The 13,426-nt window shown below is 37.0% G+C and overlaps 1 protein-coding gene across 2 annotated transcripts in view; it reads right to left on the reverse strand.

Moving 5' to 3' along the window:
• The window catches only part of PPEF1 (protein phosphatase with EF-hand domain 1), a 151,802-nt gene that overhangs the window by 65,976 nt on the left and 72,400 nt on the right, over nt 1-13,426 (reverse strand). For both annotated transcript variants that reach the window (XM_043996780.1, XM_043996781.1), the window contains exon 7: nt 11,451-11,497. In XM_043996780.1, the coding sequence (XP_043852715.1) occupies nt 11,451-11,497 (47 nt within the window). The remainder of the gene's footprint in view (nt 1-11,450; nt 11,498-13,426) is intronic.

The following is a 13,426-nucleotide window of genomic DNA, read 5'->3' on the forward strand; positions in this document are numbered from 1 at the left end:
GGCAACAATTATAGTCTCATTCTCTAGAGAGAGCTAATAATATCCATCTCTAACAATTCCTACGGTATAGTTTCTCAAATCTTGGTGTTGGCTCTAGCTCTTTTCTTGGCTTCTCTCATATCCATGAATTCAAAATCCTGCTCCCCCCCCTTCTTCCAAGATGCATTCCACGTACCTCTTCTTTCATAAAATGCCAAAATTCTAAGTGTTACACTTTCTAAGCCTCACTCTCATAGAGAAATAATTTATCAAGTGCACCAGATACTGTACTGTGTTGGGGATACAAATAAAAACAAGAAAAAAAACAGCCCTTACCCTCAAAGAACTTACATTCCAATGAGAGGAGATAACACATGAAGGGGAAGTTGAAGAGGGCTAGTTTGTAATTCCAAACTTGCCTCTTACTTCTTTCCACAAAAACTATTCCAATTAAAAGAAATGTCCTCTTTCATTTTTGTGACTCTCCCTACTTCCTGAATTCCTTTCATTGCTTTACCTTCTGTTATTAGGTATACCGTGTTTCACCTTCATTGTTACCAATTAATTTGGTAATATAATTTGACAATTAACATCCTGACATAAAGGAAAACTGACATCAAGAAGGAAGTGGAAGAAGTAATCACCCTTTTTCCATCTAGCTCCAGCTGATATAAAAGTCTTTCAAGGACTCACATATTGAAGGGCTGTCTTTCTGTCATGGACAATGTGGGCTCCCCCAATGAGTCATGTAGACTAGAGGGAGGAGGTGGTTCTTTGTTTCCAAAAGGAGTCAGCCCTTTCTATTCATAAATGATTCCTAGATGAGTATGAAGGGAAAGGTTTTGCCACCCCTGGGTCCTAGCTGGAGAATTTAAACAAAATTATTAGGTATATACCTAACAAGTCCTTTAGTTGTTTTTTGTTGTTGCTGCTGTTGAGTTGTTTTTCTTGGCAAAGATACTGGAGTAGTTTGCCATTTCCTTCTCCAGCTCATTTCACAGATGAGGAAACTGAGGCAAACAGGGGTAAGTGACTTGCCCAGGATCACATAGCTAGTAAGTGACTGAGGCCAGACTCGAACTCATGAAAATGAGTCTTCCTGACTCCAGGCCCAGAACTCTATCCACTGTACTCCCTAGCTTTAGTTACGTTTTTTTTTTTTCCTTTTCTTCTCTGTTGACTCATGAGTGAAGAAGAGTTTTTTAATTGCCTCTGGTTTCCCCTCTGTGAAATGAGCAATAGGGGAGTGTAGGGTCCCAACCTCCCTGAGAGCAAAAAGTGGATAGAAAGCTAATCTTCCTTCTTCTCTGTTCTCTTCATCTCTTTTCTTCCTTTCTCTCCCGCTCTCTTGCTCTCTCTGTTTCTGTCTCTCTCTGAATCTGTCTCTCCTAGGAATTTGGGTTTAGTATAGTTTATGATTATAATCCTCTTTTTAGGAATAATTACATATGTTATTCTATTTAAGGTAATTCCCAAGGATACAAATTTCATTATATGGAAGTAATTTTGATATATTTGCAAAATCATTATTAAATTAATAGTTCACATATTAGTCTATGTGCTTTATTATTGAGCTAAGAATTTCCATAAAAGCCTATAATAATCTCTATAATTTTATACTTTGTGGGGTGCTGATTTATAGGCATGCTATCACTAAGACCTAAAAGGAGCTTAGGAGTCTTGGCCTCAACAGATCTGGGATGTATCAGATGCAACAGCTGGTAAAAGTTGAGTGATTCCCCCTTCCAGCAGGCTTACAAAATGGGCAGGAGAAGAGTTAGTTTTAAACACTATCATTTTATCTTTAAATGTTTCAGTACTATTTTATTATCCACCATCCTCTAGCACAATCTATACAATAGTGCCTTCTAATTTTTTATGATGGCATAACTTTGCAGAAAGAAATATATAAGAAAAATTTTCTAGATTTCTTCTCATTTTTCTTATTGTCCTATACTATATTACTATTCCTGATGATCCCTCAATTTCTTAGATCCTGTAAACGCATTGTTGCAGTTGTTGTTCAATCACTGTCATGTCTGACTCTTTGTGATCCCATGAACCAAGTCAGGCCCATCTATTCTCCATTATCTCTCAAACTCTGTCCAAGTTCATATTTGCTGTTTCCATGATACTATCTGTCTCTATCTCATCCTCTGCCGTCCCCTTTTCCTTTTGCCTTCAATCTTTCCTAACATGAGGGTCTTTTCCAATGAGTTCCATCTTCTCATTATGTGGCCAAGGTATTTAATTTTCAGCTTCAGTATTTGATGTTCCAGTGAATAGCTTGAATTCATTTCTTGAGTTATTGACTGATTTGACCTCCTTGTTGTCCAAGGGACTCTCCAAGTCTTCTCAAGCACCACAATTCAAAAGGGTCAGTTCTGTAGTACTCAGTTTTCCTTATGGTCCAACTCACATCCATACATTGCCGCTGGAAAAACCACAGCTTTGAATACGTGGACTTCTATCAGCAAGGTGACGTCTGCTTGTTTAATAAGCTGTCCAGATTTCCATAGCTTTCCTTTCAAGAAACAAGTATCTTTTAAAGTCATGGCCGCAGTTGTTGTCTGCAGTGATCTTTGAGCCTAAGAATATAAAATCTGATGCTGGTTGCATTTCTTCTACCTCCATTTGCCAGGAAGTGATGGGACCAGTTGCCAAGGACTTAGTTGGTTTTTTAAATGCTAAGTATAAGTCAGCTTTTACACTTCTCTTTCACCCTCATCAAGAGACTTTTTAATTCCTCTTCACTTTCTGCCATCAGAATGGAATCATCTGCATATCTGAGACTGTTGGCATTTCTTCTGGCAACCTTAATTCCAACTTTTGATTCATCCAGTTTTGCAGGGTGTACTCTGCATATAAGTTAAATAAATAAGGTGACGGGGCAGGTAGGTGGCGCAGTGGATAAAGCACTGGCCTTGGATTCAGGAGGACCTGAGTTCGAATCCAGCCTCAGACACTTGACACTAGCTGTGTGACCCTGGGCAAGTCACATAACCCTCATTTCCCCACAAAACAACAACAACAACAACAAATAAATAAGGTGACACTATACAACCTTGTCCTACTCCTTTTCAAATCTTAAACTAATCAGTTATTCCATGTTCTAACTGTTGCTTTTTTGACCTGCATATAGTTTCCTCAGAGGGCAAAATGATCTGGTACTCCCATCTCTTTGAGGACTTGCCACATTTTGTTGTGATCCACATAGTCAAAGGCTTTAATGAAGTCAATGAAGCAGAAGTGATGTTTTTTCTGGAATTCCATTGCTTTCTCCATAATCCAGCAAATGTTGCCAATTTGTGTTATAGTTCCTCTGCCTCTTTGAAAACCAGCCTGCTCTTCTGGTAATTCTCAGTTCACATGATGCTGAAGCCTAGCTTACAGAATCTTAAGTATAACCTCGTTGGCATATGAAATAAGCACAATTATTTGGTAAATTGAACATTCCTTGGCATTGCCCTTCTTTGGGATTGGGACATAAATTGATCATTTCCAATCCAGTGGCCACTGCTGAGTTTTCCAAATTTGCTGGTATATTGAATACAGTACTTTAATAGCATCATCCTTTAGGCTTTGAAATAGCTCAGGTGGAACTCCATCACCTCTAATAGCCTTATTGTTAGCAATGCTTTGTAAGGCCTAGTTGACTTCATTCTCCAGGATATCTGGCTCTAGATTAATAACCATACCATTGTGGTTACTAAAGGTTACCTTTGATGTTAAGATCTTCTTGTATAATTCTTTTGTGTATTCTTGCCACTTCTTAATCTCTTCTGCTTATGTTAAATCCCTACCATTTTTGTCTTTTTCATGCCTGTTTTTGCATGAAACTTTCCTTTGATATCTCTAATTTGCTTGAATGTATCTCATCTTTCCTATTCTACTGTATTCTTCTACTTCTTTGTGTTGCTCATTAAAGAAAACCTTCTTATCTCTCCTTGCTATTCTCTGGAATTCTGCATCCAGCTGAATTTATCTTTTCCTTTCTCCTTTCCCTTCTTTCCTCAGCTATTTGTAAAGCCTCATCAGACAGCCATTTTGCTTTCTTCCTCTTTTTTTTTCTTTGAAATGTTTTTTGTTGCTGCCTCCTGTACAATACTGTGAACCACAGTCCACAGTTCTTCAGGCACTAGATCTAATCCTTTAAATCTATCCATCACCTCCACTTCATATTCATAAAGGATGCTATTTAGATCATACCTATATGATCTGTTGGTTTTCCCTACTTTCTTCAATTTAAGTCTGAATTTTGCAATAACAAGCTCATGATCTGAGCCACTGTCAGCTCCAGGTCTTATTTTGGTTTTGTTTTTTTGTTTTTGTTTTTAGTGAGGCAATTGGGGTTAAGTGACTTGCCCAGGGTCACACAGCTAGTAAGTGTTAAGTGTCTGAGGCCGGATTTGAACTCAGGTACTCCTGACTCCAGGGCCGGTGCTCTATCCACTGCGCCACCTAGCTGCCCCCTCCAGGTCTTATTTTAACTGACTGTATACAACTTCTCCACATTTGGCTGCAAGGTATATAATCAATCTGATTTCAATATTGATGTCTATGTGTAAAATCACCCTTTGGGTCATTGAAAAAGAGTGTTTGTTATGACCAGCAAGTTATCTTGACAATACTCTTTTAGTCTATAAATGTAGGCCAGCCTATTCAACAGTATAGTTTTCTGACTTCCTTGGGAGCTATTGTTCCAATTACCGTATTTATTTATATATCTTTCCCCTTCATATATCTAACCCATGGAGCAGAAGACATAAAAGTGACAAAGTAGGAAGTGACGAATATGGTAATGTTTTCCATAATCATACATGTATAACCCATATCTGATTGGTTGCCACTTCAGGTAGGGAGGATGGGAGAGACTAAAATTGGAACCCAAAATTATAAATAAAAAATGTTTATTATGAAAAAAATAAAAAGAAGTAACAAAGTAGGAAAGGGGAAAGGAAAGGAAGGGAGGAAACATTTATACAGTACCTACTATATGCCAGATACTGTGCTAAGTGCTTTTTGCAAATAATTTTCCATTTGATTCCCACAATAATGCTGTGAGGTAGGTGTTATTATGATCTCCATTTTATAGTTGAGGAAACCAAGGCAAAGGAAGGCAAGGGAAGGGAAAATTAGTGAAGGGAAGGAGTAAAAGGGGAAGACAGGGGAAAAGGAAATTAAAAACCAGGCAAATCAGCAAATGAAAGTACACACTAGCCATGGTTCACCACATGTTCCATGAATGACTATCAGCTCTCTATAGATCATGTCCCATAGAAACTTTAAGCAATGCTTTATCTCTTGGCTCCCTCTCAATTTCCTGGTATAATTCATCTGTTCTACCATCACACTTGAAACTCTTGTTCTCCCAATGAGCATTTTTACTCTGGGCCCAAACATCCTTGGAAATGTATTCCATTGCTACCTAGGCCTTACCTCTTATAAATATTACACATCCCCTATCAGAGTATATAACTCCTTGAGAACAAAGTATGTGTCATTTTTCATTTTTGTTTTTCTATGCCTAGAATAGTGACATGTACATAATACATACTTAATAAGTTTGTTGTATGGAATTACTTTGTATATTTCATTTCTATGATTTTTATTAAATTACTGGAGAAAACATTTTTAAAATGCATCTCCCTCATAAACACTTTAATGAAGAAATGTAAGATTTTTCTTTTATCCATGTAATGGGACCTCTTGCCAGTCTATTTAATAGCAGCAGTCATGAATTTGAACATTTGGTTAAAGGGATATATGCTGTGTCTAATTAAGTCTCTTTTTACTGAAAGTAAATGGGAGAGTGCCTGGCTACTATTCACATTTTTTGAACCACTCTTAACAAGCCTTACAAGCTTTAGTATGAAGGGGAACACCATGCTGATAGGCACAACAGCCTGTAAGAGGTAGGAAATTATACTCTGGGTTGAATGATGCCAGGTGTTCATTATTTAGGTATAAAAAAATCTGGGAACAAAACAATGAAAATTATACAATTCAATATGGTGAATGTCCCTCTTGCTAAACAATTGAACTATCCCAAACTATTGTTCTCATGATACAACAGTAAGATGGACCTTCAAAAGAGGAAAATTCTGAGATTAGTATTCCTTTAAAGTTACTTTTGTTCTGATCAGGTCTTTTAGGGAACTTAGAAAAATCATAAATTAAGAAACATCAATCCATATTTTAATCCATTCAAGAAAACCAACAGATCAAATTAGATTCCAGAAAGTTCTAAAAGTATATGCTGATGATTAGTTGTAGCAACAATAATTCACAGTTCTATAATCTTCTTTACTTGTCAAAGTGCTTACATCAAGGAAATCCTTGGAATTTAGAGTAGGAAGAGACTTTAAGACTGTCTAATCCAACCTTCTCATTATGAGTTATTAATTGATGGCTTTCAGTTTTTATATCACTTCATTTCCAAATATACTCCATCTCCCTACCCCTACATAGCAAGCCTTTCTTTAGAACAAACATTTAATAACAAAAACCAATTTAGCAAAATCAACTTAATATGTCAACAACGTTTTGCAACATTTGCAACATTCCATATCCATATCCCTCTGTCTTTCCAGTAGAGGAAGGGAGGTGCATTTAATCATTCAGAGACAAGCCAACATTTCTTTTATGAAGTTATATGGTATCCCATTTTGGCATATAAACTTTGAGAGTTGATGCTGTTTACATGTTTATGGTACCTTTAAATATACTTCTTTGTTTATCCCTTGATATTTTTCATTTTCATTTTTGTTTCTCTAATAGAATGATTGCAACTTCTATATTTTTGAAATCACCTGTTCATAGTAAATTTTATTCCAGCCTGTAATTTTCATTCTACATGTGACTTTATTTTTATGTGTTCCTTGCATGCAGAAAATTTTTGAGTTTTCTTTTCTTATCCCTTTTGCTTTTTGTTTTATTGTGCTGCTTAACCAACTTAAATTTAAAGTTGTAATTGTTACATTTGTGTTTTCCTCTATTTCTTTACTTTTTATTTATTTATCATTCCCTTTCTTTAAGCTAGTATTTTCTCCTGATGATTTCAAGTATATCGTGATGCCTCCCACCACTCTCTTTTACCTGCCTTATCTCAAATTCCTTGAATTTACTTTAAAATTTTTAATAACTCTTTCATTCACACAGCCATTCATTCATTCATTCATTCATTCATTCATTCATTCATTCATTCATTCATTCATTCATTCATTCATTCATTCATTTTGATGATTTAGATGCTCCCTCCCCATTCTCATTTCCCTTTCACTGACCAGATAGGTATGTAATTCAAAATCATCCTCCTCTCAACCTCTTAGCTTATGGAATATTTGTTGTTGTGTCCTTTTCTAAGTTTTCATTTATTTTGTCTACCAATTAGTTTCCATTTCCCTTTGTTCTAATTTGATTCCTGTTCCCTTGTTCTTTCTTTCTTTATTCCCTCCTTGTCCCCTCATAAGAGGTAGAGCTTGAGGAGCAGTAAATTTTTATTCTCTACTCCATTCCACTTCTTAGTTATTGCACTTATTCCATCTTCCCTATCCCCTTGTATATTTATTTATGTTTTATGTACTTATTATCTCACTTTAGGTTACTTTAGTTCTGATGGGATCTTTTTCTTTTCTGTCTTAATTCTAAGAAATATATAATATTTGGGTTGCAACTTCAGTTCCTTTGCTTTTCAGAATATCCCATTCCATTATTGGGGGGGGCGGGGCAATGAGGGTTAAGTGACTTGCCCAGGGTCACACAGCTAGTGTCAAGTGTCTGAGGTCAAATTTGAATTCAGGTCCTCCTGAATCCAGGGCCAGTGCTTTATTCACTGCGCCACCTAGCTGCCCCTCCCATTCCATTCTTTCTTGTGGTTCCTAATGCCTTTGGAGTATCCCTGAGTTTATTCAAATTGATGTTCTATTATACCTGAAATTCTTTTTCCTGATAACTTGGGGGGGGGGAAGGTTGATTGGCATTAATATTATGAAATTTATCCACCACAACTTGAAATTTCGAAGATGGGGATTTTCTGTAGTAGCAATCAATAGATTGAACTAATTAGTAATTTGTTGTTTATAACAAAAAAAAATTGTGGGCAGTTGTATAGCTTTATTTGCTATGGTATGATAGTCATGGGTTCTTTATGGATATTTATACTTCTTATCTATATGCATCCTGTCTTGATGCTTTGCTTTGGCTTATATAAAATTCATGTTCTTTTAAAGTTACTACTGTCTTTTGCTCTTAGTTCTGCCAAAATTTATTTCTGTAGTTTTTACTCCAAATCTGTTATAATCTCTTTCAGAACTTTTACTTCTTTGGGAAGACTTTTAATCCATGGTTTTTAAATTTGTTTGTTTCTTTTTGAGACCAGGTATTTCCAGATCTTTTTCCCAGGCTAGAAATTAAATGACCCCCTCGTGAGCTCAATTCCACTATTGCTTGACAAGGATATTCTGACTGCTTTCTTTCTTACCTGGACTAGTTCACCCTTCCTTAGGCTGCTTGGTAGTTCTAATTCTTGGGGGCTCATCATATTCGTACCAGATGTAGTACAGAATAACCCAAAAGTTTTTAACCTCTATTGCAGCTCAGAACTTCTGACCTCAAGTGATCAGCCAGACTCAGCCTCCCCTGTAGCAGAGATAGGAATACCCTACATACTTGGTGCATGTTATAATTTTTCTACCTTGTTGCTTATCTTCTTTAATTCTTCATTGAGAGATCTGATTTCTAACTTAATTCCCATCCTATTATCTTCTTTTAAAAGTTTTAGTTATCTTTTAATCCATCCTAGAGTTTCTTGTTTTTTCATGATTTCTAGGGAATTTGCAGAATTCTCTTTTTCACAGGGATTTTTTTTTTCTCTTTTTCTTTCAGAATATAATACTTGAGGACAGCAGCTAGGTGGTGCAGTGGATAGAGCACCGGCCCTGGAATCAGGAGTACCTGAGTTCAAATCCGGTCTCAGACACTTAACACTTACTAGCTGTGTAACCCTGGGCAAGTCACTTAACCCCAATTGCCTCACTTTAAAAAAAAAAAAAAGAATATAATACTTGCAGGAAGTTAGGTAGCCCAGTGGATAGAGTGCTGGTCCTGAAGTTGGGAGGACCTGAGTTCAAATCTCACTTCAGACACTATCTGAGTAACTCTGGGCAAGTAGCTTAACTCCAATTGCCTTAAAAACATCTGGAGCCATCTCCAGTTGTCCTGATGTAAATCTTACCCCTGGACCCAGATGGTTCTGGAGAATAGAGTGAGGTTGGTGACCCTGAACAGCCCTCCCTCACTTAAATGCAATTCACTGCAAGGCATGACACCACCCAGAGGTCATGGTCCTCTTCAAGAACAATGTACAAACAGCACTTGTACATTTTGTCCTCAAATTTTTTTACCTGTTTTTTCCTTCTGCCTTCATTGGTATATCTTGTTTTGATTTTTGGACTTTTTCCCTTTCATCTCAGCTGTCATGTCCCCCCTTTCCCACCCCCTTGCCCCAGCGAAACAAGGATTTTATCTCCTTTCCTTCAGCTATCTCAGCAGAATCAGAATCAGTAGAATCCCACTACTCCTGGGCTATAATTCAGAGAATCACTGCCTTGGGGGACTGGGCAAGAGCATCCAACAGAACCCTTTAAGTTTGCTTGTTCTAGATGCACCCAGGATACAGTAAGAGATGGCCTGTGAGATTTTTACTTTGAACACCGTTTCTGTCTTTTAATCTCATGGATTCAGTTTGATTACTCTCTATTTGGCATGTATTTCCACTTTTTTGAGGTTTTTTTCTAAAAGGTCGGAGAGGTTGTAGAAAGCAAGCAACATCTTGCCAATCATGTGACCCCATCCTCCAATTTTATAGATGAGAAAATATTTTCATCGCTGATGTTAGAAGCACAATGACCCTTCTTTTCCACACAGTATTTAACAAATACTCAGTGAAACACAGCGGTCATCAATGTTAGTCACCTATGCTTGTTGTGCTAACCTCCTGACATATCAGAGTTGTGGACACATTCAATTCTGATATTCAACCGACTCCTCGCAGTACCTTGGAGACAAGAAGAAGGGGGAGGAGAACAGTGCCACCAACTCAGAGGGGAGGTAAAGGAAAGGAAGTGAAGAATTTGGCAAAGATTATAGCAACTTAAACTCACCTCTGTATTTTTCATCTATGTTCAGTCTTACTCAAGTGAAATCCACATTGGTAACTACCGTCTCACAAGAAAACAGAGATTGTCCCCTCCAAACAGCCTCAGTGTGTGCTGCCCCATACAACTGAATGCCACCCAAGAAGGAATAATCATGGCACATTCGGTTCTTGAGTTCTTTTGTTTTGTTATGTTTCCTTTTATTTTAAGGAAAACTGCTGAGCTGAAAGATAGTGAATCATGGCAGGGAGCAAAGCCATTTGGAACTCATTGTAAGAAATTCCTTACATCTGGGAGCTTAGGATAGATGACTAAAAAGCTAATTCTGTATAATAATGATGATTATCAACATAATCATTAGAAAGCAGTTTATTCAGAGTCAATGGATGTGTGGGTGTTACTGAAGGTGCGATTCAGAATAAATTAAAGAGACAGCCCCCACCCTCTAGGAGTTTATGTTTTCAAGGGTCTTATGTGAGCCCCTTGGAGAAAAGATTTAGAACTGCAAGGGAGCCCTCATTTTACAGATCTAACCCCTCGTTTTACAGATGAAAAGAGTGAGGCCCAAAGAAATTGTAACTTGGTCAAACAACCATGCAAAGTACAGCCAAGATTTAATTAAGTTCTTCTTACTCCAGATTCAATACTTCTTTTTAGTACTCTACACTGCTTATAAGATACAGCTGTGTTCTCATACATAATAATGATAGTTAGCATTTATATGGCACTTAAAACTTATACAGAGCCTTAATATATATATTATCTCACTTGAACCTCATAATCACCCTGTAAGGCAGATGTTACTATTATCCCCAGTTTGTTGTTGTTGTTGTTGTTCAGCTGTTTCAGTCATGTCAGACTCTTTGTTACCCCATTTGGCTTTTCTTGGCAGAGATAATGGAGTGATTTGCCATTTCCTTCTCCAGCTCATTTTACAGATAAGAAAACTGAGGCAAACAGGGTTGAGTGACTTACCCAGGATCACACAGCTAGTAAATATCTCAGGCCAGATTTGAACTCAGGAAGAGGAGTCTTCCTGACTCCAGGCCAGGTGCTCTATCCACAAGGCTAGCTAGCTGCCTCTATCCCCAGTTTAAGTGAGTTGCCCAGGGTCATATAGCTAGCAAATGTATGAGGGGGAAGTCGATCCCCTTTTTGACTTTGTTACATGTTCTATCCACCAAACTTCACTGCCTATGAGATATATAACTTCACTGGTGTATTCATCGACATTCTTAACAAAATGGATATTTAAACCTGTCTTAATACTGACCCCCAGAAAGAATACAAATATGCAATAAAACTATCACTTGCCTTGTAGAAGATCAAAAAAAGGTCATCAAGTTTCCCATGAATATCACCTAGAAAGAAAATTTTAAACCATTATTTAATGTTATTCTATAGAAAGAAAGATACAGCATTCATCGTATCACACAACTGAAGGTATGAACTCATTAAATGACATTGTCTAATTGTCTTCAGTTAATTAGCATTTTTCTCTGTTAACACTTTGGATTTGAAGCTTTCCATAGTCTGTTTCCAAAGCCAGGTGCTAGCTTTCTTAGAGTTTGAGAGTCAGTGTGGCATTAGAGGGAGAGTAGGAAGGGGAGGCTAGACTTTGTGTCAGATGATCTGGGAAAACTCTTGTCTCAGATATTTACTAGCTATGACCATCAATAAACCATTCAACCACTCAAAGCCTCAGTAATCTGTAAATGAAGATAATGCTTGTGTTACCTACCTCACTGGGTTATTATTATTATTATTATTATTATTATTATTATTATTATATGAGGAAAGTATTCTATAAATGTTATATTATCATCATCATTAATTATTATTATTACATATTCTCATTTATGTTTGTCCTTTACTTCTGAAGGTCACCAAGAAACTGCTTATGATCATAGAAATTCATCCTGACCTACCTGTCAGTGCTTAGAATTTCCCTTTCCTTCTTCCTTTTTCTTCAACTCAATTCAATTAACATTTATTAATCACCTCATGACTCATAACTATTTCAGCTATTACATTTACCACTTTATTTTTTCTAACAATTTCACATTTTTCTATAGAAAATTCCAAAACTACATGTTCTATAATTATATCTATCAGCTCTCTTAAAAATAATTAGTCTAGGGGGATATCATTTTCAGGTTCAAGCTTAACTTCTGATAGCTATTCATTACTGGAAGGAAGCAGGAACCCAAGCTTCTCTTCCCATCAATTACAAGATCCACAATGAATACACATAGCAATTAGCAAAGAAACTCAATTATCCAAATCAATAGCAAAACAGAAATCAGAGAAAGTATACAGAGGAGAATATACACCAGACAATAAGGAGTGAAGGAACTTTCCCACTGGGAGTGAGGTAACTCAAATCAACCAAGAGAAAAAGAGTCCCAGATCTCACCCAAGGTGAAATTCCCCAGGTCTCCAGTATAGCAAGCTGGGGATGGGAGCAGGAAGGAGACTGTCAGCCTCTCATGTTGGCTTCTTCCAAGAGTCTTTTCTTTCATTAACCTGAAATAGGGTTGGCTTCTTCCCATCTTCTCTCTTGAAGCTGGAAGCCAGAAGAGCCTGAAGTGACTGCAGAGACAGAAGAGACCAGAGCTCTCTTCTCTCTCACTATCACCAATTCTAGCCTGTTCCTACTACAGACAAAGGGCACTGATCCCCACCAAAGAGGATAGAGTCCCATATCAATAGGTTTGGGGACTCAGGTTACATCTATATAGAGCTTTATCTCTTCCTTTGGTGTCTCAATGGGGGTAAAAAAAGAAAAGGAAAGAAGGGACCACATAAGGTTCATTACACAGTGGACTGAAGAGGAAACTGAAGACAGGAAGACTATTTAGGAGATTTTATCAATAATCCAGGCAAAAAGTGAGGACTTGAAATGGATGAAAAGATGGGTCTCAAGGTGAGAAATTTAAGATTAAGGATGCAACCTCACAAAATCACAGAACCTTGGATTTGGAAGGAAAGTCAGGAGCTATCTAGTCTTTGCCTGAAAAAGAATCTCATTTGTAATATGTCCAATAAATAGGATATCTAGCCTTTGCATACGCAGTGAAGTATTTTTATTTTTGTGGCTGAGTGACTATTATCTATGTTCAAAGTATGTCAGTCACCTATAAGAAAATAACAATTGCTAGTATTGCTTTAAGGTTTGACAGAAGACTTTATAGTCATTATGTCATTTGATCTTCATAATAACTTTAGGTTATGTGCATTAGGTACTATTATTATTGTCCCCATTTTACAAATGAAGAAACTGAGGCTTA

This window comes from Dromiciops gliroides, chromosome 3, assembly GCF_019393635.1.
Source record: "Dromiciops gliroides isolate mDroGli1 chromosome 3, mDroGli1.pri, whole genome shotgun sequence".
NCBI lineage: Eukaryota > Metazoa > Chordata > Mammalia > Microbiotheria > Microbiotheriidae > Dromiciops > Dromiciops gliroides.